At 39.8% G+C, this 25,489-nt stretch overlaps 1 protein-coding gene and 2 long non-coding RNA genes across 4 annotated transcripts in view; 1 reads left to right on the top strand and 2 right to left on the bottom strand.

The window, feature by feature from the left end:
- Window positions 1-325: 325 nt before the first annotated feature.
- The window catches only part of LOC138058865 (uncharacterized), a 48,821-nt gene continuing 23,657 nt past the window's right edge, over window positions 326-25,489 (top strand). Inside the window, exons 1-5 of one of the 2 annotated variants that reach the window (XR_011134106.1) lie at window positions 326-375; window positions 763-2,802; window positions 2,905-3,072; window positions 19,785-19,854; window positions 20,200-20,229. This is a non-coding gene — a long non-coding RNA (uncharacterized lncRNA). Of the gene's footprint in view, window positions 376-762; window positions 2,803-2,904; window positions 3,073-6,775; window positions 6,912-19,784; window positions 19,855-20,199; window positions 20,230-25,489 lie in introns of those variants that run through there. The other variant, XR_011134105.1, reaches the window with a different exon arrangement.
- LOC138058864 (uncharacterized) lies at window positions 2,525-5,747 on the bottom strand. The gene is made up of 4 exons (XR_011134104.1): window positions 5,590-5,747; window positions 4,723-5,065; window positions 2,845-3,461; window positions 2,525-2,664 (listed from the first exon to the last, which is right to left on the bottom strand). It is a non-coding gene; the product is annotated as an uncharacterized lncRNA (long non-coding RNA).
- Window positions 6,988-14,440, bottom strand: LOC138058861 (zinc finger protein ZIC 4-like). Its single transcript, XM_068904309.1, has 2 exons — window positions 12,650-14,440; window positions 6,988-7,053 (listed from the first exon to the last, which is right to left on the bottom strand). Exons 1-2 carry the CDS (start codon window positions 13,955-13,957, stop codon window positions 7,003-7,005), a joined length of 1,359 nt encoding a protein of 452 aa, XP_068760410.1. The 5' UTR covers window positions 13,958-14,440; the 3' UTR covers window positions 6,988-7,002.

Raw genomic sequence — 25,489 nt, 5'->3', positions numbered from 1 at the left:
CAGAAGACAAACTCATTACCTTGAATGAACTTACAATTGCTTCTTCGTAATATTTGATTTCTATATCCGGGCAAAGTACAAATGGTGAAAGTAACGCAGAGACTCAAATGTGCCTTTTTGGCCCCGCAGGGTTTTGCCCCAGCGGCCAAAAGCCGAGGAGGCAACCTAGAAGCCCCCGCGTAAAAAGGGAAAATATGTAAATTGGTAGATGTTGTGGAGAGGAAAGCAATCTCGATTTGCTCGACCGGGCGCGCAAGGTGGTGTCGGTATTGCTCAACGAGTTCGCAAAGTGTTCTGGGTTACTTGAGTCACGAGGGGAAAGCCACAAGAAGCATCGATATGATATCGAAGTACTGTTCAGTATAGCGATTGAAGGTGAGTAGTTTTCCAATATTTACAGCGATTCCTTTTACTTTGAAAGTCAAAGATTATAGTATCTGATAGAAAATCATATTGCCTGGGTCAGAAATCGATTTTTCAGGCACAAATCAAAAGCAGGGACGACGATTTGTCAGACACAAATCAGAAACAGTGACGACAGTCTCGGCCCACAAACTGCCAGGCGCAACTTCATAAAGCAAAAGCATAGTCTTAGTATAAGACATTTTCAAACAATCTTCGATCATATTTACAACAGTTATTCACAGATAAGAATGATGATGATGATGATGATGATAATGATAATGATAATGATAATAATTATAATAATCAACGATCCGAATATAATAACCAAGTTTTGTTCCTATTTTATGGTATTTCAAGGTACCGTGGAAAGAACCACGTGGCTCAAAAGGATGACGACGAAATGTTGCCTTCTAATTAATGTTCCCGTTCCCGTTTTACTATCATATTTCCAAGGCATTTTCCATAATTATGTAAATTGCTTTTCAGTTGATAGCGTATCAAGCAAACGTTGATGGAAATTGAAAATAAATGCTCTTTGTTGTTGCCCATCCTTTCCTTGCATCTCACTGAGTTTCACTTTCATTTACCTACCTAATTATATGTAGTACAATATGAAAACATCACAATGTGCAGCACATATTGATTGGCAAAACACTTCAACTGCCATCCATATTATCTTAGGCGGGCGCAGATGTAGTGAAAACTATTACTAGTTTAATTAATGTGAAGTAAAAAAGGTTTATCAATGAAATGAGTGATTGTTGGTAAACTGAGAAGCAGGGGATCCCAGCGAAAAAGGTGGTACGCCAACATCGCTAATTTATATAAATGGCCAAATCTCGATCTCAACTCTCTTAACCGACCCATCCAAGACCGTGGTCTTTGGGGAGAGCTAAGTCGTGTGCATGAGTTCACATTCTGCTCTAGGCGGAGATATTTTTCTGATGATGATGATATGGAACTGTTTGTTTTATACGAGAGAAGCGAAGAGGTGGTGTCGTAATGGTGGGTATTCATTTCAGTAACGCAGCTAATTATATCACGGCTCAGTTTGATAAAACGAACTTCCTATTCGCAAGAATACAGTTTGCTGTAGATTAGGGTTGTCTCTGAGTTGAAGTCGTAAGGAAAGGCAAGGAGACACTTTAACACCCTTGTCTTTGTGTATCACTTATGTTAAGCTGAATTTTCGCTCATGTGACTTCAGCCGCGCTGCTAGAACACGGCGTCGTCATCAAGCACACAACTCTCAAACGGCGTATTTGCAGAGACGCACATTTTGTACTGCAGCGGTGTTTTCAACAGTGCTTCAATTTGAGCGCTTCTAGAAACGGTGACCTTTACAAGTTCAAAGTATCTAATACGTTTCAGGGTGTGTACATCCTGTTTTTACGGGTACCTTGACCTTCAGGCTCTTTTTACCCGGCCTTCCCGTTGGCCACACGCAATATCCGACTTCCTTTGACTATTTCCAACACTTCCTCATCTTCTTTTAGTGGAACTGTATCTAATCTTTACTGATTGCTCAGATTAGGACGTTGTGAATATGGATATTTAGTTCACTATATAAGAGCCCACAATAAGTAAACCCAATGTCTACAGAACTGTTACGTAACCTTCATAAGTTTAAAAATAGTATCGAAGTTTAATGATTCCTGCCAGGGATCTCACTTATAACTTGTCACTCTTACCGATGATGGGCCTTACAAACTGTGCAATGAACCACGGAATTCCCTGTGTCCTTCATTCATTGAGTCCATGCCAGTGCATAGCTTTCCTAACCCTGTTCAATTTTCAGAGACGCCTTTGAACCAGAATGGCTTTCAGTGATGCAAAACTAAAACTGCCTGATTTCAGTCTTTCAATCTCAGTCCACCCATTCTTCTTCCTTTAAGTGAAAGTAACCGTGAACTCAATATGGCACTTCCTGTTTGGTGTGTTTCCAACAGAATTAATCGATTGCCTTCAGGATAATAATCCTGGCTGCCTCAGCCGCTTGCTGAATTCTGGCATCGCATCGTAAGCTGATCTTGAGACAACTCGTGAGGAAATAATGCTTCCAACCTGCTCTTGTAGAGAGTTCTAGAGTCCACCGCCTTTCTCGTGACGACCTTCTCGGTGAAAGTTCAACTGTCGTTCCCACGTCCATTGTTGGCGCTTCCTTGCTTGGCAGTCAACGAAATCTTCTTGAGTTTTGTCTCCAGGGGTTTATGATCGGTTTCCGGTAAGACTGAAATACTTTCCCTGTCACGGCTGCTACTGAAAATAGGAAAGATTTACGTCTCAGATAGGGAATATCTTAATTCAGCAAAACTGATCAGAAAACTCGAAACATGTGTTACAGCTATAACTTTATTCAGTTGGCTAACTTTCCACGGAAACAGTTGGAAACATCACGTAAGCAAACTACATTAATATTAAATTATGTTTTCAGATTACGTTTTTGCAGAGGTCGTCCTCTTTGCTTATGTTCTCTATTTATCTTTGTGACATCGGCAGACGTGGGACAACATCGTGGAACTATATCCAGTGGACCCAAATAAGTTGAAAGAGCGAACATCTCTAGTAATGCTGGGTTTCTTTGACAAACGAGGCGTGTATTTCATACTAGCAGTGGCTTATCAAAGCCTGTTTCAATAATTCTCCCTATAAATACAAATATGGTTGGTGAGTATTGCATCTCCGTTGGAGCAAATGCCATAAGTTAAACTGATATTTTTCAGTAAAAGTAGTTTGGAATCGAAATCCAGTTCGCTTCGCGGGCATGAGTGTCTTTGCTAAAAGTATAAAGCTTGCATGATCGAAAATCTAAGTATACTTAGCTCCTTTTTTTCATGTCCTTTTCCTCTCTCCCAGTGGCATGTGAGTTTGCTATTTCTCCCGTTATTCTTCAGTAGTCTTTGTGTCGTGGAAAGATCATCATATCATAATTCGCTTGCGTGGTTGTAACAGAGGTTTCGGTAGGATCGTCTTCGTGGAGGATTCCATTCTTGTAGCGGGGACAATCCTTCCATTTATGTATACTCTCGACACGAAAGGTCGTCTTCTACGGTGAACTGCAAGGAGAAAAGAGACAGCATGCTGGTCAAAACTCCGCTACGAAGACGTACTCAAACGCCACCATGTAAACCCTGGATCGGAAGAAGTGGAGAGTAGTGGTGAAGAATGTTAAGAAGAAGTGGAGGACACCAGGAGAGAAGAATACCAACGGGCACACATGGTCAGACATTCAATTCCTGATCACGACAACTTCCTCCACACCTGGTTAGGCCTCAAGTGGGACGAAAGTTCCTCTCTCCTGCCACTCAACTGCATTTTTTTTCTTTTCTTGTACAACTTTGTAATGTACATTAGTTTGTATGTGTTGATCAGCAGTTGGCAAATTGTTTGAAACCCATTTCATTATGGATAGAAAACCATGGAATACATGGCTTAAATGCTGCAAAAATGGAATCCATGGTCATCTCTAAACCCAAATTGGTCATCTCTAAACCCAAATTGTAGTAAAATTCTGAAACGAATTAATCTGCTAAAAGCTATCAAAACCTATTTACCTCAATGCGCGAGGCAGTCGTTTTATAAGTCCCTAATCCAACCTAATCCAACAGTCGCGGGTAACACCCTCTGACGGCATAGATTTTGCTCTGTTGCCCGCTCAGAGACTTGGCGGGAAACAGTTTATTGTTAGATGTCATGTGACCTTGAAGTAACCAATGAGAGCGCGCGCTGCTGGGGAAAAAAAATTAGCTATATAACAAGTTCTTTAAGCTTTGGTTTTTATTCCGTATAGTAAATTGTAGTAATGTAGATAGAGGACCATGCACCCTAATTAACTTAGACCCGTTTCAAACGTCGTACTTTACATGTGCTGAATCTAATGCAAATGAGAAAAATCTGTTGTTTTCGCTCATTTGCATTAAATTCGGCACATGTAAAGTTCAACGTTTTAAACAGGCCTTAGTGTTAGCTTGGTGATATCCTCTGTAAATAATAATAATAATAATAATAATAATAATAATAATAATAATAATAATAATAATAATAATAATAATAATAGTTATTATTATTATTATAGCAGTATTGTACTTCTACATGCTGAGCTTACTAAAGAACATAGAGGGTATTAACGTAACCTATGCTCCTTCAGGGATTATAACTTTCTATAATATACTAAGTGCAAAATAGTAGAAACCTAATAACATTAATTGAAACCGGCTCATATGCCTGTAAAAAAACTAATTTAAAAGCGACGTCCTAACATTTGCTAGAAAGACTGGCAGCTGGTTACTACCGTCTTAAAGTCAATTAGGCAGCAACCTTGAATGTCCGAGCGATGTGGAGGGTACTTGAAATGACCGCCCTCTGCATTAGCCTGAAGATTTCTCTGCATCTAAGGAACCAAGGAGCACCCTGAGGGATCTTTCCATGTCCACACTCCAGCCTCCCAGCACATCTATGATCACTTTGTATTGGTTGATCTTATAACCCTTGTACTGTGCTTTCAGTTCCCATCCAAGCGGTCAATACTTGAGTGTTTTCTCTTCATCTTTCTTGCCACGATTCTCGACCCACGGATAGCTCATCTCGATGGTACTCACTATCTTTTCCCGATGGTTGACTATCCTTGCATCCACCCGGTTTGCCCTCACCTCGTTATGCTCTGCGAAGACGGGAATATATATTATCATTATATGAACTGTGGCGAATAAATTAAAGTAACTTAAATTAAACCTGCGGACACCGGTGCAGAACGAAGGAAGGCCTCGTGGCCCACCGAAAAGCATCACACACATGTTGTCATCATCGATCACGATGGACTACAGACCACGACTACGACTCTCAGCACTCTCGCCAGTACAAAGCAGTTTTCATTTTCTAATGATATGATGTTACAGCAACCTTCTGATAATGAAGTGATTTATCATTGCGTCGTTTAGCGTGACGGCAAACGGCAAAAGTTGATTCAGATTTGCGTTTTGCCAATGATCAAAGAAACTTGTTTGATTTGTTAGCTCATTTCTTTCCCGCTGTTAGCTACAGATTCGTAGATCGCGCAACTTCTCAAAACAGAGGCAAGTTACAAAAAGAGATTGTTCATGCTTGTATCAGTGACAAGCAGCAGTCAGTTTGTTGCTTGCCGTTTTGCCAGAACGCTATGCTCTGGCAAAGCTTATTTCGTCCTACCTCTCGACAATTCAACAATTTCTGTAAAGGCGGCGTCGAGTTTGAAATTACTGCATTTCATGATTTGAGAGGTCAGTTTCTTCTCTTCGGCATTGCGGAAAACTGAGCCAGTTGGCGTTTTTTTCCCGAGTTCCTCTTTGACTTTTCCAGAAAAGAGGTCATTCGGATTTGGTATCTAATGTGATTTCCGTTCTGAAGATAAACTCAAATAACCAATACGATAAACCTTTGATGGGGCAAAGTTTGAGAACATTCAGTTTCGTTGAATTCACATTGTTTTTGTGGTTTTAAAGTTTGATGCATTTTTAAGGCTAATTTGCGGTCAGTTTGTAGCGAGCTCGTGTCCCCCACCCGATACCCTTTGAAAGATTTGCGGCCAAGAACATTACACAGCAAAACCACATCCGCGTCCCATTTGTTGGCTTCCTGCCCCATCACGCAACCCTTTCGTTTTCCCTATGGAACGGAGCAAGACGTCAGTCGCTTGCATGGTAAATTCCTTTCCTTGTGGCCACGGAACATTTCCGGCGTCTTAAACCGGAAATTAGCTTAAGAGAAAGCTTTGTAATTCTACTTGACCCATTACAGTGTATTCCCGTTTTCCTCCTTTTGGCTATATCTTTCACAAGCAGTCATTTTGAACTCATACTATCACCTGTGCCTTTCTCGCCTTTAAGTCTTCTTCCCTCTATGTTTTTCTACTCGTTAAGTAACACTATTGAAACTTGCTGTAAGTGTAGAGAAGAAAACAAAGCAGAACAACAAGTGCTAATCGCTTAATCCAATCTTCTATTTTGTTCTTGGTTAAGATGTGTTCTAATTGGGTCGTCACACTTAAAGAAATAAGTCGAATGCCGATCGAGATCTTTGGTCCAACTAGAACTTTCGTTTTTTTGTCAGTTAATCTTTACGGGAAACAATCTTTGAATGCAGGCGTTGATTTTGCATCTTTAGCTCGTAGACAGGAACACGAGCTTTTTCTTCCTGTGAGCCCTCACCTCTGGTCCCTGGATTCATGCTAATTGCGAGCTCTTAATATGGAAACAAAAGAATTTGCATCTTAAGTAGACATTTTAAAGTGTACTCCATCCTAATATGCAGAAGAGAGATCCCTACCTTAAAACGATTGTTTTCTTTAATTTTTAGATTGGCATACGTCAAGGTGCGCTCCACTATTTTAAATAATTTTACATTCAGTATTTGGATACAATTACCATGCATGCCAGTGAAGTAACAAACCTCAGCGGCTCTTTGCTTCTTTTCCTTCCCTTCCACAACGGATTTCCAGTCAATCTCACCGGGACACTCGTCTGTGCTTTCTGGTAGGTCTTTCAAGTAGACTGGAAAAGACTGCTCTGGCGCAGTCTTCTAAATTCATCCCTTTCGTTTTCTGTTACTCAATCAACTTTAAAGTTATGAAGCTGTTTCTTTTATTGACGTCCTTCCAATTGTATACCGTAGCATCTAAGACGAAAAATATCTTTATGTGTGCAACGGGGCAAGATTCATGTTTTTTTTTTGTCAAGGAGGGGGGGAGGGGAGTGGAGGGAGGGGAAAGTTGAGGCTATTTTGACCTCTTCTTGGTGAGCTCCTGGATGCACTGATTTTGCCGAACTAGAATTTCCCTTGATGTAAGATGCCTTCTTGTGTATAGAAGGAGGTTGCATTAGTTTTCAACTTTGGGATATGCTATATGTGGACTCGTAGTAAGAGAGAAAAACTCAGTAGCACCCGAGGTTCAGGGTCAGCAACCCTCATTCGAACTCAGGAAGTTGTACTCTGTCTTGGTTGTTAAGCGATTGCTCATGATTTATTCTTTCGTGTAGTACCGGAAACTGGTCTGACGTATGTTATGCTTTTTATTGGCTATTCGGCGCTTTTTCATGTTCTCTTACTTTGTGGACTGCGATCTCCTCTCCTGACAGAACACCATGAAAATGAAGCTATTGTACCGGGCCTCCTCGGGAGGAAGGACTTTAGTTTATGTAATCTACTAAGCGCGCGTGCGCATTTTGGCTCGGGAAGAGATAATTGTTTGGCTTTTCGCCATCTTCTAGAGAAGAAAACGACGGATGTAAAGTGGTCTCCAGCGCTGTTAAAATGGCAGCCTTTCTCGATTGACCTCAAACGAACGTTCCCTTCCCAAAATCTCGCCAATATTTGCTAATGCCTACCACTTCCTCTTTAGGGTTGTCAATTTGCTCCTGAAGGTTAGCAAGCACAGATGCTAGACTCTTCCTTACTTTTTTTTCAAGGCCACAGTGTCAAGTAAACTACCCCCTGGCAGATCCGCTTCGAGTCGTGTGTAAACTGACGAATTTGACATGCAAATTGACCACTTATTAATGAGCTTAACGTAGAAACGTCAACAAAACAAGTGATAAAATATAGAAATTATTTCAAACTCAAGGTCATTGATTTCACATTTTTAACATGCTACGGGCAAAGGAGTGACAAAGGACCACTTGCATTATCATGTCTTGGAGAAATTAAATTAGCCCACGAACCCTTTTCGTGACAGCTAACACTTTGAAATACCTATTTGTGAGACACGTTTTTTAGCCTTTAACTCTTGAGAAAAAAAATTGAAAATCATCCCCCACTTCTTTTGTCTTAACGGAGTCGTGTAATGGGAAAATCTGTAGAAAGCGGCATAGTTGTAAAGGAGTGAGATCAAAGCATACGTCTAAACAACGTTTACACAGTTACTGCCTGCTGCGATGTCTATTAGCCCCTTGAAAAGGGTCGGCAAATTTTCATTATTTGTCCTTTTTTTTTCAAAGCGTTCCATGTAGTCATATTGTAAAGCTCCAAGAGGCAAACCTGTGGGGCGTGATTTCCTCTGGTTTGCAAAACAAACACGGTCGCTGTGCCACGTTGGGTTAGGAAAATAGAAGCAATTTATTGCCTTTTTTTGGTGGAAAACCGTAACCACTCTCCGAAAGCCCTTTGAGTGATGGCGTTGACTATACATCAGGCCCAATCGGTATAAAACTTTCTTCGTTTGTTGATATAACGTTTTAAAGATCAGAAGCTCGACCTTGTGAAGGAAATAAGTATCATTCACGGATAGTGTTGACGAAATTGTGTGTACCATGTTGCCGACTTATCCACTTCATTACGCGAAAATAGAACATAATTAAGTTAGGTGCCATTTTGAATTTGCGCCAAACCGCCTTTGGTCTTCCTCAAAATGTACTAAGTGCCTCCTTTTTCAAAATTTCAATCTTTGTGATCCGCGTATATTCCCTCGTATCTTCACCCTATTATCAAATTATCCAACTTTAAAAGCATGTTTTTCATCAGTAAATCTTACTTTTCAAACTTTCTTTCATACAAATGGTAACGTTATGCCCAAGTCGAGGTATTTAACGTGCATAAAGGACACCATCACATCTTAGTTATTAATAGACGGTCCTTTCAGTGATTTTTATTTCTAAAAGGCTTTAAAAGCCTGTTCGAATGGAAATGAGATAAAAATAAGAAGCTTCCAAATATAGTGAGAGACTAATCCTCTTCAAAAGAAAATAATGTTTCGTCAAAGGGTCGTGTCCTAAATTGTTATCCGCTTCCTGTATTTATGTGCCATCTTTCTGTTAGACACTTGAAATCCTGGTGTGATTTAAATGGCGAATACACGTAAATTTCAAAGCTGGTTATATTTGACACAAAACAGTCAAATCAATTTGGCTTTGCACTTTGCTAACTATGTCATTGTTCAGGGCTAGGGATCCGGTCAACATTCAAAAACCTGCTTTTAAGGGGCACATGAAACAGCTGTCTCGTGATGTTTATGTTAATGGCATTAAACGTGACAGTTAGAGTAGAATGAATAAGTAAAGTCACATGCTTAGTAAGTTAATCCTGGAAGAATTCATCTCAGTGCAACACAAAGAAAAGGGAAAGTGAGGTGAAGAGGGGCCAATATGTAAACTTCTGCGTAAATGCTAATAAATGCACAAGCGATGCCCCATAACAAGCGATACTGAGTATTCGGGAAGCGTCAATTTGTCGACGTGCGCCGTGTCTTTAAGACAGCCTTAAGGAAACTTGAATGATTGGATTTTAATCATGAGGTCGTCAAAAATAGCACTCCCTTACCAACAGGCAAATCAATTTTCACAAGAGTTATTTTGTCAAATTTCATCGTCTTTCACTTCAGTTTTACTCAGAACTTGTACAGAAACACCAACGACGCTAATATGTTCAATAGAGTTCTGAAATATTGTTTGCAATTTATCCAAAACTGTTGATAGGCTCATATCACGGGTTTCAGTAAAATGGTTGAAGGGCTTCAGTACTGGATCTTCACTAAACTAGAGCCTAGAACCCCGGAGGTCAGTGGAATTAATGCGGCATAATGCATGCCCAGCTACACTTGCTCTTCTTCAGTTAAACTTCAAACAACATGGATGGCATTACCTTTGAGTTTTATACAAATTGGAAGTATTACTAAAAAGTTTGTCAGCAGGTGATTGAGGAATACCCAACCCAAGATCCCTAAAAATCGTTGATTTCCTCATGTGCTAGATTCTTCGACAGAGTCACGCCTTTGTTTTGTTCCGTTTATATTCAGAAACTTTCCATAAAATCGCATCAAGGAAACAGTAGGATCATTTCATACTTCTTAGACTTGACAGGCCGTGCAGCAATATGGACTCCCTTTCAAACAAAGCTTAGACGCAACTTAGATCCGGTGTAAAAATGATGCAAATAATGAAGGGATCCTTTGTAGTTTGTTATCTATGAAAACCAAAGTATTGAAATGCGGTCTGCACGAGTTCGCAGGATAAAGTCGAAATGACATCTATTGAGTAAAGTTAAAAATTTAACAGAATTCCTCGAACGAAGTGCTTCTCGTGGCAAAAGGCTATGGCGTTCAATTGCTCCTAGCTCTATGCAAGCGCTTTGTGGTCTGAGTATTAGATGTGGACGGGCTGTCCTTTGTAAATCCCTTTTACCATAATTTGTTTATTGTGCATGAGCCATGTTTCCTAAAAGACCTTTTTGACTCAGTTACCCACTTGCACCACAAATTGCATAAAGCGAATGTTACGAAAGAAAGAAAACTTGATTTTTTATATTCCCGTGAGATTATATATGAAATTTTAAAAACAGCACTTCCTAGGGCGCTTTTTGGGGATATCAGTTTAAACAGTTTTGAAAAACTGTGAGATTGAATACTGCAAATGCCACTCTGTAAGACAACTACGTGAACAGGCCATGCGTTATATCTTAATTCAATTGGTCTTTTGCTGTTAGGCACATCAGAGATTGAAACCACCTTGATTGTCATTGTTCGTCAGTTCCCAGATTTGACAGTTTATCTTTGCCGGTTTAAATCATACAAGCTCAGCAGTATAACAAAATTAAAATGGAGGAAGCGTTTGTCCGCTATTGTTGTTGTCTGCCTACGCATTTTGCGTCACATTTGCTCAGAACAAACCCTGCACCTATTAATTATCTTTGGCCCTTTCTACTCGAAAATCTTGAGCAACTTATCTCTCTTGAGATCTCTGTCATTTTAAAGAGCAAATCCTACCTAGGCCTTTTTCTATGCAGAATTTGGTGCGATATTTCAAGTAACTTGATTGTTCTTTGCCTTTGATTTTTGTTAACAAAAGAGGAATGAGAAAACCTTTGTGTTTGTCAATGAAACGCACAGGGAATTTCCGCCCCTATGGAGTTCGACCTCCCTGATCAATATGCAACATATAATTTTCTTATTACACGAACGGACAACGCTGAGTTTATCGAAGCCAAGGAATAATAAAACCTTAATTTTTTTTTAAGAATAAGAAGAAAGGACAAAAAAAAAAAAAAAGGTTACTGCTAAGTTTGAAGAAACGCCCGAGGTCTATCCATCCTGAATGTACAACTGTCCAGGCGGCAATCTTTTCAACTGGGTTGCTTAAATACATTTGACATTTACAACGCGTCCTTCTTTGTTCAAGTTTCTTTACTTCTTGAATCAAGTTGTTTTCCATCACAGTCTGATCTTGAATTAATCGAAATCATATCTCTTAGAAGATTAAGTTATATCCCAATGGTAAGCAGAGTCAAATTCGTTTACAAACAATTAGTAGTTTTTTTTGAAATACGTACTCAGTGTTATCATGTCCTCTGACATGCATGCAGTAGGACTAAAAATAAATAAAAAGGGCGAAATACCCTTGTACCGTTATCCACAAAGAATCCCAAACAAATTAAGCAGCGTCCTCGAATCTTTCGTGTTACTACAATTGAATAGAATTTCCTGAAATGGGAAATAAAAGCACACAACACGAAAGGAATTTCGTCGAAGTGAATTAGAATCGTTGGCTGCTTGAGGACATTTTTGTCGGCACACTGGGAGCCAAGCCTTCAAAACAGTAATTGAGGCTCCAAACTAAAGTCGGTGTGTGTATGTAACGCGTGTCGCCAAACTGTATTAGGACTCAGTAGCCCAAAAAATGTTAGTTTTGCTTGCTTTATAGTTGAGCAGTTATTACACTACCGATAGTATCATACTACTACAACGTAGTGTATATTCAAGTGGAAAATTTAGGTCAGCATTATCAAGTGTATTATTTAAGAAAACTTGGTTGCTAATTTTTCCGATCGTTTTAAGTGTCGTACCAAGATATGAAATGGTCCACCTTACCCCAGGCAGGCAAACGTGATCGATGTTGATGTAATTTCTGCGGTGTCTCAGTGTCTAATCGAGTTTACTACTAACTGCAATATCTTTATACTCGCTCACCGCACCACAGGGACTTCACACAGATATTCTCAATCGGTTCATTATTGTTGTCATGTATCAAGCCATGACCCCTAACTATTGATAGCGGTGCAACTGTGTAAAGCCTATACAGTTCATTATTTTAAACACAGACGGTCTATTCCTTATGCAAGATTCACCAGTGCAATGATCAGTGTCATGCGTTATATCATTTCTGTCTTCCATCAGAAAAAGAAGGCCGTTGTCGATTTGGAAGAAGTTTCTTTTTCACTGATTTCACTTGCAAAGATAATTCGTAAGGTCTCTTTTTGCTTAACACGAATACCAGTTCGTGCTTACCTCGCGTTCACTGCGCTCACTAGACGTACTCGGGCAACTTTCAGTTTTTGAGGAGGAGTTGATAGAAAGGCCGCAATGGCGTTCAGGCGGTGAAGGAGTACTCAAGCGACTCCTGTCCACACCGGATGATTCAGGTATCGGCGGTGGAGAAGGCGAGATGCCATGGAGCTTCATATGCTTACGAAGAGAGCTTGGGTGTGTGTAGCTTTTGTTGCATCCTTGGTACTTGCAGTTGTAAGGTTTGTCCGATGTATGGACGTGGGAGTGCTTTTTTCTATCGCTGGAATTGGCGAAGCGTCGATCGCATCCCGGGAATTCGCACACGAATGGCTTTTCACCAGTGTGAGTTCGTTTATGAATCTTTAAATTTTCAGACCTAGCAAAGAGTTTTCCACAGCCAGGGAATGGACATGGGAAAGGTTTTTCGCCAGTGTGTACTCTGATATGATTGACAAGCTTGTACTTCGCTTTAAACGGAAGTCCATTACGCCCGCAGTTTCTCCAAAAGCAGACGTGTAAAGGCGAATCGTTCTGGCTAACATGTTCATCATTTAAGTGTCTAACTATCTCGTGAATACTTGTATATTGCTTACCACAGATCTTGTTCTTTGGATAGTTTTGAGGATCAATCCATTCACACGTCATTATTTTGTTCGGAGGTTGGCTCATGAACTGGGAAAAATGCATTTGTGCGTAATTGAGAGAGCGATGGTGTTCGTAAGTGTACGGCGACTGCGAGTACATATCCACGCGAGAGTACATATCTGCCCCAGGCGGTGGAAACGGGAAAGTGGGTCTTTGTGGCATCTCAAGATCGGAAGGCCCGTTCATTGACGGGTAGAAATTGTGTCGCTTTACATCTGGTCTCTGGTGAAGTGTTAACGGGCTAAAGTTGGAATGAATCGAAGGGCCTTGACACTGTGGAAATCGTGCTGGACCCGGTGGCACGGGATCGTATATAGCATGTCCGTGGCCATGCTGAATGGATCCCGAGCTTTGCAGATGATCTTGGCGGTGAAGGTAATCTCGGCCGCTTAGATTTTGAGCGGCACAGGCTGCTCTGACTTGACTAGTGTGAGGCGAGAAGGCAGGATATCCACCGGTCTGCGAGCTAAACACAGCCTTCGTGTCAGCAATGGGCTCGGGAATTCTATGCGCCAAGCTGAAAGCCGTTCGCGAGATCATACTGGGGCTTGATTCCACAAAAGGATTTCCAACATACGGTGAATCTTTACCGGGTTCGATGAAGTCAGCTACGGTTGGATGGCCAACAGAAGCGGTTTGGCTAAACAGTGATAGATTGTCCATAACAGCTAAGCTGGGTAAGAGCCTTCAAAGATCCCAGAACAAACCGTACAGTGTATTGCTTTGTAGATACCAAAGGTTTGTTTTACAGGATTATCCACCCGAGTAGATTGACGGTAAATGATTATTTGCCCAACGCTGTTGACTAGGTCGTCTGCATCTGTGTTTTCTAGTTGAATCACAGCTTGATGCTTACTTTATCAATCGATTGGTTCTTGCATAATTTGTTTGCGAAGTAGATTTGTGGGCCAATCATTCATCAGACAGGGTTTCACACGCATGCTCCGTCACTTTATCCTATAGGCGTCAGTTGTCGTTTGTGACTGCTGTGGTTACGCCTGGTATGTTTGTCGTTCGCGGACTAGTCGAGACGACTTGAATCCAACGCGAAACACACCACCAGACTCTCTAAAATCCATTAGTGTGAATTAGAATCGATTTAGTGCTTTTTCTTGTTTTAAGAGCTAACCACACCGCGTCGCATCCCGGCAGCGGTAGCTCTTACAGGCGGGTATGTGGTGTACTGGGTTCTTTGACAAGCGTTCTAGGGGGGCGTTAAACCTTTATTCTATCTAACCTTAGGTCATCTTTTAATTCGTCTATATAAGATCATCAATTATCTTCCTGCTATTCCGTTTTATATATCTCTAAGCAGCTCTTTCAATTGTACTGTAAATCCCAAAACGTAAGCGGATCAGGCTCACGGAGTTAACGAGATATCGATCGATTTCACTTTCGTTGGACTTAAAGCTTGATCAAATACTTTTTTGAAAAACCCAATTAAATGTTTTGCAACTTAATGAATTTTTTGGCTGATTTTACAAGAATTTGGTTAGTAGTAGTAGGAATGTTTAAATTTCTCCTGGTCAACGTTATGCATTGCGATACGCATGCAAGAGACTGAATTAGCTGGTGGTGACAGGCAAGTTAAAGTGACTAATTGGCGTGCTCCGCCCTCATTAAGATCTTATCTTCAGCATCACGAAAGATTGAATTAAAATTCACTCTTCGCAGACCGCAATTCTTTTGGAGTTCAAAATATTTAAAAGTTATTTGAAATACGCTCCGTTGCAAAAGGTTGCCCCAATTCAGTGAGCACTCGAAGAATCTTCACCCTCGCCGTATGAGATGTTTGTTTAAGATTTAGCCAGGGGAGAATAGCGATCTCAAGTTCCTCTTTACGGTGGTGATGTTATTCTAAAAGCCCTCCCAGCATTTTCTTGTCTTCCTCTTATCTTGTAGAACCTTGAAAGACCCGCTTCGCAATCTCGTTTGCATGTCTTTTAGCTTTGCATCGATGAATGAGGCAAAACATCTCTTATAAGAATCGTCCGAAAGTGACTGTGGAATTTATTAATTATAATAAATGATAAATTGTTAAAACACCAAACAAGTACTAAAATATTCTGAAACGGTATCTCAGTAGTTTTCAATTTAATAATTGACATGACAATACTAAAAAATCAGTTATTTAGTTTGGAAGAAGGAACGGTCATGTTTCTTTAACAAATCGATTTGAAGGTGATGTCATTGTACTGCGGCTTAAAAAAAAGGTCAAGATTTTTATTGCGTGTTATGCTGTGTGCAAAAAGCCTAACGAAGGAAGATTCTTTGTGTAAATATATAGTTTTAGCCAATCTGCCTGCCATCTGTCCGCTTACAAAATAGTAATACTTCCGGCCATCTTTTCGTTGCCAGACTATCGACTTCCGGAAACGGTGAGGTTACGTATGGTTTTCCTTTCCGGATCAGAATTTCCTTGCGTTACCGCAAAAAAACCCTCCAGACTGAAAAGAAAGGTATTAACTTGCTTGTAGACTAATTGAATGTTTTTTTGGCCTCCTAGCTATGTTTTTAAATATAGAAGAGAACTCCTTCTTGAATCGCCGGCTGGAGATAAGTCAGTGTTGTTGAAATTTTAACTATTGCGCTGACACGAATAAATACCCTTGGTTTAATCTCATTTCAGGCAAGATAAATCCGTAGAGAGTTCTTAGGAACTAACGCTTTCCAACACTTTCATTCAGTGCACGGAACATTGCACGACTGATCTTTGTATCCAAAAATGAGAATTGTTGCTAAAAATGGAGCTACGACCACTTCTCTTTATCGGCGAAGAGATTTTTCTTTAACCCTCATCTCATCTGGTGTATATCGCTGACAGGAACACTGCGGGAGCGCAGTGGTGTTTGACGGATTACTTACATTATTACTCAGTGCTTAGTCCGACGACAAACAAACTGTCTTGAGTTGTTTAATTGTAGAACTTGTTCGTCAGATATTTGGAAACGTGCACCGTAATTTACCCATCATTCGTTTTCCAGCTTGTTTAAATGAATACGAACCCACGAACGCAATTGCTCAGGCAGGCTCCATGTAAAGTTTTCCATTTCGAGTTGAATATTATCCATTTCTGTTGTTAATCCCAGCGTGTTATTTAGCTGTGAAAAGGAATTAGTCTTTTTTCACCTCAGTAGACTACATTGACGTCTGGATTTATACCAACGTCCATCAGCCGGCCGGAACGAAAAATAAACTTTGCGCTCTGGCAAGTATTTAGCGATCATTTCACAATAGCCTTGTTGCACAATGTGAGCGAAGTATGCTGTAACAACTTGTGGGGACTACGTTGAATTGCAGAGAGAATTAGATTTTAACTTTATTTCTGCTCAAAGATTGTTCGTTTTAAACTGTTTTCCTGTTTGCATTCGTATCGAAGTTTTGAGCTTTGATTTCAATTTTGACAAAGATAGTAATTTAGTTATCAGATATTCAATATGGAAGGTGTCAAAAATCTGCAGTGGCTTCAAAGAAGCTGATTGGTATCGACAAGTGAACACAGCCTCTCGAAAATCGTTAAAACCCAGAAGAAAAAGACACTGAAAGGAAACTGGAAAGTGTGATGAACTCGGGAGTCCGTCGTTTTCCCAAATAAAGAAAATACCATTTTCGTTTGGGTTCGATTTGTCCTTGAAAAAAATAACTGCAGAGTTACCAAACTTTTTAATACAACCAATTAGCTACTTCTGAAGTAAGGTAATGTTTCCACCTCTTGTGAAATACCGAGTTGCTGTTTATTATTTTGTCTATGGAGAACTCTTAGGGAAAGATGTTCAGGCTACAAGGTCTTTATTTGCGAGCGTTTTCATCCACTTCACAGATCAACTGTTACCCGTCTAGTCCTTTGCGATATTTTACATATTAATCTTTTGAAAGTGATATGCTCATTCAGGCTTTGAAAGTTTTCTTATTTGGTGCACGGGTGAGCCAGACAATGGGCGATACGTTCTGGTTGGTAAGTGCTTATGAATCATGCGTTATCTGTTTTTCCGTTCACCCAAACCGCAAGTCCATCATAAAGCTCTATTGGAACGATCATACCTGCTTTTAGTTGTCTACCTATTGAAAAAATAAGTAAGTTGAAACTCTCTGTGAACCATCAACTTTTGAATTTGTTAAAGATAAAACGATTCTAAGTGACACACGAAATCAAAAAAAAGCAAGGCTTTCAGAAGGCGTTTTTCAGTCAAAACTTAACCAGCCGGACTTCAGTCGGTATTGATGCGTGATCTACCTGCTGGGTTCGGGAATAAAGTTGTTAGTGTGCGTATTCAAATGAAAGCTATTGAGGTTTCCTTCCCCGTGGAGCTTCCTATGAATTTTGGCAATTTCCAAAAATTAAAATATAGACTTTTGCTTTGGGCTACAGGAGCTCTTAGCGTTGTCATGGAAAGTAGTAAAATCAAGGTGCTTGAACATAATAATGTTGGCAAAGTTATCTTGTAGTTGCTAATTAAAGTTTCCTTTTTAAAAACATTTGGCATACGTATAAGGAAAATCTCGACAATTGTCTTGCTTTTCCAACTCCACTTTGGTCATTTTCGCGGCCTTGTCAATGGGAAGCTAAAATGAGTTGGTAAGGAGAATATTTGGAGAAAAAAATGTACTGTTAGTAACTCAAAATAAAAAAAGGCGTTGTTAGTGTTTCTAGTCAAAAGCATTTCAGTTTATCAATGAACTTGATTAAGCCTAAATTAACGATGACAAAATCGCAAATTTCTACAGTGATCACTCTGTGAAGAGCTCGTAAGTTGTCACTTTTACTTCCCCAGCGATCATGGCAAAATCTTTCACGTGAAACTAATTCCTTTCTTTCTCATAAGTTTACACTTTGTGGTATACATGATGGCAAAGTTGAGGAAATTAATACAAATGAATACACAAGCTGTTTGCTTTGAACTAACTAAAAAGACAAGCAACGAGCATTTTTTCATTGGTTCTTTTTTGGATAAATGCACAAAGTTGCTAACACGCGAGGACGTGACATCGGCATTAGTGAGCGTGTTTCGGGCGGATTGAAGCCGACGCTATCAACATCCCTCCTGTTTCCACCTGTGCAGGTGTAAGAGTTTTTGCCCTGCAGTGTACTCCGTGGTAACCGTAAGTGACGTTAAATGAGATGGATTCGAATCGTTTTGTAACATTTTACTCTGTCTGTGGTTACAAATGGTGTATTAGGATGTGCAATGATTTGAAGGGTCAACATAATATTGAGGCACGCATTTGAAAACCTATAATTAAATCCTTTCATTTTCATAACTACTTGGACACCTTTGTCTGTAATATCTGCTTTCCTTGCTTTTAAACGCTTTTGATGAACATTCTCTGAAATTAATCATGTGATATATTATTAAGTCGTTTGGAAATGAATGGTGCTTACAATCAAAGGGCCTATTATAGTTAACAATTATTTTTATCCTGAACTTTGTGCAAATGAGTTTCTTCAAGCAGATAGATGCTTTTCTTCTTTGCTTTTGCCTTCTTGAGCCTTTTTTGCACTGACAATAGACAGCTTTGTCCCTCTGGAAATGGCCAAAGTGGCATTGACTTCGAACTTGTAAAATACTTGCATAAACTCAGAGCACGATAAAAAGTTTAAAGAGTGGAACATAAATAAAGGTCCTTATTTGACGAGGGTTACATGTGCTAGTGGACTAGAGATACTGACTGTGGCCCTCGGTGCTCACCTTTTACCCCCCTTCTTCCGTCAATGCTCTGTTTTGCGGGTATTTATGCTACAGCTACATGGATCAGAAGAAAGTCGAAACAGACGTCGATGGAACCGGGAAACGGGGATCGAGCTGACGAACTCCAGCTCAGAAGGACGCGCTCTAACGAATTGAGCTACGCCTGTTCCGCTCGACCGAACTTCATCAGCAACAATAAAATGTGAATGTTAAGGGTGGTATGATTGATTTAGGTCTAAATTCAAAACCGTTGTGTTACATTCAAAGAGGGATTTCGTAAGCGAAATCTCAATCGACCCCAGTATGTGAAGTTTGAACGTTTGGACAGTAGTGGCTTCAAACTCTGTTCAACTAATCGTTTAAAGGGGCCATGTCACGCAAAATGATGTAATTCGTGAAACCCAAAATCGGCCCAAAAGGTGGAATGAAGCATTGCAATAAGCGCTTAAAAGAGAAACATGAATGGACACAAATGGACAAGATTAAATCGGATTACATTCGAGTAATCTTGAAAAAAGTCCACCCGCGTTTTTCAAGTTTATTGCAAATCGCTTGGAAAAAGGTCGTTGTTGCTCAGAATCATCTTGTTTGTGATGTAACCGACGATAATTTTATCGGTAAAGCAATTCCTTTTTACCATTTTCGGGTTTTAAACTCGTGATAAACTAAAGATTATCCCTAAACACCTTAAAATAACGTGACATAACCCCTTTAAAAAGAGACATCAAAAGGGTCGTTGAATGCCGAGGAAGATGATGCGAATCTTCCTCTTGGTATTTCTGATTTTCATTTTCTTTTCCTAGGCAGAGGGTGAAAAACAGCAACAAGAAATGTCCAGGGCTTGATTTTTGTTGAACTAACAACGTCTGAAAGGTAGTCTAACTTATTCCAAACTGGAAGTCACGAAAGAGTCCTCTCAGTTTTATTATCGCTTTATAATATCAAAGGGAAAATGCAGTCAAAACTGATCGTATCCAGTCTGAAAGCATTTTCTCTTTGCACAGTACCTGATGTACCACACGCAGATCTAAAGTGAAATGCAATTATATTGACTTGTTTATACTTTTTAAAAGGATCCATTTTATTCATGCTCGGCCTGCATGTGACTAAGACGACTGTTTAACTTTGTGATTTGCTCTGGTTTGTATTTGTCTTTAGTTACTGTTCATGTTTATATTGGCTAGATTAACCAACTTTTAGATCTTTATTCTTTTTTAGGTGAAACAGGGAGCAAAGTTCTTGAGAGAGGTTAGAACTTAGTCTTGGTCAGTTTCTTATTTTCGCTGTTGGAGCAGTTAATGTAGGATGCAGCGGGGAAAATAATTAATTGTGTGAAAGGTTTCCCTCCCATCACCATCATTCACAGCTTGTGTACTGTGAGAGAAATTGTCCATTAAAGACAAAAAGAAACCAGTGGCATGAGTCGCACACGGTATAGAGAGTTGTGCCACGGGCAGTCCATAATCTTAAACAAAATAAACGAAGAATTAAGACCACCGCTATCCTCCGACTCTGTGTGAGAAAAATGGCGAAATTTAGTCACGTCGCGTAGGTTCATCCTTGATGTGTGGGACCAAGGCTATTTTTTTTGCTAGGTTAACCTTGATTGCATGCGTGTCTGCTGATCTCAGGATCTCTTGTGCAAGTGTCCCTAGGGATTCCTGCAAACATCATCATTTGCATGGGCCCAACGTGCTTAGTCCTTTATTGCTTCAAACTCTTGCTGGAGTAGTACTAGTGAGAGCTGCGGGGTCTTTTTCAGGCGAATTTAGCGGGCCTCAAACATTTGGAATCAACAGCCAGATGAGCGAGTTGTTGTGGTTATTAATATAAAAGCGAGGCTCAACAATCTTGCCCGGTTACAATTCGTAGAGAAACTTTTCAGTGGACTTTTGTCTAAGAATTAGTTGGGTGTGTCTACGGTAAGATATTATGCGACCTTTGCGCATGTTGCAGGACCCTGTCCGAACATTTTTTATCGAAGAGTTCACCACTTATCATAAGAAAGGGCGTTCGTACATATATAGAACATTTCAACACTTGCCATATGCGAGGATGTTTACTATTTGGACGGCCTTAATTAAAGACTTTTGTCCAGCTTGTCTCAACCGGCAAGAGTCTTTGTCCAAACTATTGTCCGTGTGAATGGATTCCCAGTGAACGATTCCTACTCTGCGATTTCCGTGAGGTTTTTTAATTCTTTATTTTGGGTATGAATTGAAGCCTTGACACAAAACGAGGCATTGCGATAGGTACCGACAACGAAACTGTTTTGGAAAACTATAAGGCTTTTCAAAACAACTATACATGCATGATTTGCATTCCCGGCGAGTGCAGCATTCAGAGATAATTCATATTGACTAAGCTTTGTTGAAGGGCACAAGCAGAAATTTCAAGTTTACGGAGAGTTTTGTATTCCAAAAGCAAAGAGCAAATTCCTACCACTACTTTGTGCTAACAAAGTTGGCCTTTAAGTTCCTTTGGCCGTCCCGTATAATTAGGTTGGATGCAATTTATAATAAATGGCACGAGCATTAGTTAATTGCATTAGCTGTGGGATTTTAATAATCGCTACCATATAATCCTGATCTGGTACTTGTAGCGTTGAAGGCCACTGTAGATATCCTTGACATTGTAAGGAGAAATATCAATTAATTTGAACGCACGTGGAGGTAAACAATTGAATTGACCTTGAGCCTCCTCTTTAGAGAAAATAAGCTCAACAAATTAAATCCGTTTTCACCCGTCTCTTTGCGAGATTATGACCTGAAAGTGTTTCTACTTAATTGAACTTGAGAAGAATAACCTTGACATATGCCCTTGCCACAAACGACCTGTCCTTTTGTCCTTTCACTGAAGTTTCCAACATTGAAAGGAAATAAAATAGATTATTGCGATTGAAGAAAATGGTGATAAGACTGTTGTCCTACTCTTGTGGACCAACACACGAATGTGAAAAGCTTTGTTCTCAGCGACTTCTTTTTGAAATAGATGATTCAAACTTTTATTATTATATCGTTATTGTTTTTTGTTAAGTTTGTACAAACCATCCACCCCTTTTTTTCCCCTTTGAAATTAACATTTTGTGTGAGAACTTCATGATCTCTTGACTTGCCATATCGCATTTTTTTCTTCATTTAAGATTGTTATCTACGAGTTTCGGAGAGCGTATAGAGTGTTTTCACTCACGTGATCAGTAACCCTGTTTTTCCACTGAAACAAACTGAGAAAAACGTTTGCATGATCAATTCCCTGAGGATTAGTTGGGTACACCAACATGGCTGGCGTACTACTGTTTAGGTGCACCAACATGGCTGCCGTGACGTCACGTGAAAACACTCTACATCTTAGACTGTTTCCGACTTTCCCGAGAGGGTAACTTCAAATCCAACATGACCTTGCAAATTACCTTTTGATAAGCATGGAAAGAATATTATTTGAAACGGTCCCAAAGAAAGTGGAGTTCAGGCAAAAAAAAAAAAAATCTTTTTTGGGGGACTGTTGTCAAATCACTTCTTAAGACTTATATTTTATTTTATTTTTTTGACCCTCTTGTATGAGAAGGAAGCTCGAACCACAAGGTGTGGCAGAAAATTGCAATTCCGGCAACCAACTGGGATGATAATGTCGGCATTCTTCTTCTTAATCTTGTCTCCGGCCTCTGGAATCCGAGACAATAGAGTGGCCATTGTTTTTTGAATTTAGAATTTTAAGAATTTTTCTCTCGGTGTTTGGTCGTTTTTTTTTTTTTGTCATTGTCGTCGTAGCGCGAAGTAAAATCCTGTATCAGTACTGCCTTTCTGTTTTCCGTTTTTAAACTCATACCAAGATCACCAATCCGACGAGACTTGGATTAAACGGGGTTTTTGTTTTCGACTATTATGGTGAACAGACGATATTGTAATTCATTAAAGAAGGCGGCTGACCTCACAGACAGAGGAAACAAAAAAAATTGGATAAAGCCAGAAAAGCGTCTCAGTAGATCTTTCAAAGGGTGTCAAAACTTCCAAACGCCTTCAAAAACAAAACACTTGGGCAATTACGCATTTAAGCAGAAAATCTATTTGACTAGTGAAGACAACTCTTTTTCTCCGGAATTTACTGGAAGAGCGAGAAGCTCCAACCCTCACGATCATAATTAGTGGATCAGGGTTAATAAAGACGCTTGAACAAGAAAAGGATTAAAGACAACTACATTTTGAAAACTGCCTTGAATTGGATCTGGTCAGCAAATTACCATTTTCGGGCATCTTTAATAGGATGTTTTTACAAACGATTTGAAAAGGAGAGCCGCGACGATTGAGTACAAAGACGTTTTGCTGATCTCTTGGACCTTAATTTACACATTGCATTGCATTTGTCCACATATTGTTACCTTTTATTCTTGAATCATCTTAGCTACATCATACAATTCTCAGACACGAGTCAAAATGTTGAGGGTCTAAGATCTTTGATTTACCTTAGGTGAATGCATTGTGCTGATGTGGGAATTCCTAATCCTCGTTTTATCCCATTTTCTAACATTGCTACAGAATTCTTCAGCTGCTTTGAGAGAATTAATAAGTTCGCAGGGTTTCAAGTAGTATACTGTCATTGTAGTACGGATTTTGTAGACTTCATAGAAGCGAACAAGATAATTTCATTAAACCTAAGTCTGTTGAAGGGCGTATTAAATTGGATATGAATCAGAATGCCTCCTGGAGGCGTAATCACCGAAGTGGATAAAAGATTTTAATGCTAGAAAGATATTTAATAGTTCCCTTAAAAATCATACAGTCCCTTCAATGTGGAAATGGGCAAATGTATCCCCTATTCCTAAAAAGTCTCCTCTAAATGACTGTAACCAGTTAAGGCCCATATCACTTACCAATATCAGGGTATTTGAACGGGTTGTCTGCATGCAAGAGTTATCCTCTGCACTGAAGTCAAAAAATAAAGCTGACCAGTTTGCTTAGAAAGGAGGACAAAATACCACCATGGCCCTTATTAAATGTCAACATCACTGGCTAAACTGGCTTGACAAGGGCACCGACTTTGTCAAGGTTCTTTCTTTTGACTTCTGTCAGTAAAGCGTTTGATTCGGTCTCACATAAAGTAGTGTGTGATAAGGTTAAGTTTTATGATCTTAATCCTTACATCACCAATTGGATAATAAGCTTCCTTAGTGACCGAAAGCAAAGGGTAGACGTTGACGGAGTCACCTCAAAGTATGTTGATATTAATAAAGGGGTACCACAAGGAACTGTCTTAGGTCCTGTTCTATTCTCTATAATGGTGAATGATATCACAGCTGCACCTGGGCGTTCTTGATTTTGTCAAGGGCTCATCTCTATGAGTTATCTTGCCGGACCGCTCTTGACGCCATCGGCTATTCTTTGAATCCGGTCGCGATGCAGACAACGGTAATGCATTCTGATTTTTGCCGTGACTTTAGGGCGTGTGTGGATACCGGGAAAATACAAGCCAAACTCCTGAGATATTCGTGGATATACTACTCAATAGAAAGCGTTGTATGACCGGTATGCATTAAATTGCTGAGCATGGCATTGCGTTGTTTTCGTTCTCATTTGAAACTGTAACTATCAATAAACACTTTCTTAATTGTGAACGCGTCCTACACCTCGTCCAACAGAATGTGACCCATTTCTTAGTTTTACCCGAACTTTTGACCACTTCGTGCAGGGATGGCGCAGTGGTGAGAGCACTCGCTTCCCACCAATGTGGCCCGGGTTCGATTCCAGACTGGACGGTCTTATGTGGGTTGAGTTTCTTGGTTTTCTACCCTGCACTGAGAGGTTTTTCTCCGGGTACTCCGGTTTTCAAAAAAGCAACATTTGAGTTGATTTGAGTTGATTGTTAATTTCAGTTTCCAGTGTCCCCAGCACTACAACGACTAGACACTTAACTTTGACCTGCCACTACTTCTATCCTTTTTGTGTCTTTTTAGTGGTTAAAGAAAAGTTCAAATGATTGATAACAAAATGAGTGCTTGGTTCAGTTATCTGTAGGGTCTACTACGTGATATTCAGAAGTGAGATTCATTCAGTTGGTTTATCTGCATTATAAATGTAAGAGACGTCGATGAGTTTAAACTTCAAGTATTTTCAGACAATATAAAGGAAAAAAAAAGTGTTTTATAATCACGGTGTGGCTGGCTTAACCAGCATCAGCAAGATTGATCTTATCCCGTGATGTAACTGACTTCATCTATTTGTCCCATTTTTTCCCTATTTATTTTCTGATGTCCGAGTTTGGGGTTTAACTTGCCCAACGTACCTGAAACTCAAAAAGACTTGTAAGAATTATGGCATCTCATCGAAATGCTCATACTGAAATAACTTTTAAGAATCCAGACACACTGAAGCTTAATAATATTCTCAAGCTTTGTTTGTCCGTGGTCTCATTCTTTACCCACTCTAATACTGATTTGATGCATGAGTATTTCCAAGCGGTACCTCTATAGCGATACTCATCGTTACGTCACCCATTGTCATTAATGTGCCAATCA

This window comes from Montipora capricornis, chromosome 8, assembly GCF_036669925.1.
Source record: "Montipora capricornis isolate CH-2021 chromosome 8, ASM3666992v2, whole genome shotgun sequence".
NCBI classification, from domain to species: domain Eukaryota; kingdom Metazoa; phylum Cnidaria; class Anthozoa; order Scleractinia; family Acroporidae; genus Montipora; species Montipora capricornis.
Note: the sequence above shows the minus strand (reverse complement) of the source record. Positions and strands in the feature narration are given on the sequence as shown.

Excerpts from the sequence above, each read along its gene's own strand:
- LOC138058861 (XM_068904309.1), bottom strand. The coding sequence starts at position 13,957 with ATGGACAATCTATCACTGTTTAGCCAAACCGCTTCTGTTGGCCATCCA. Across the intron at positions 7,054-12,649 it reads GTGAGCGCAGTGAACGCGAG|ATGCTACGGTATACAATTGG; the intron begins GTAAGCACGAAC and ends TTTTCGTCTTAG.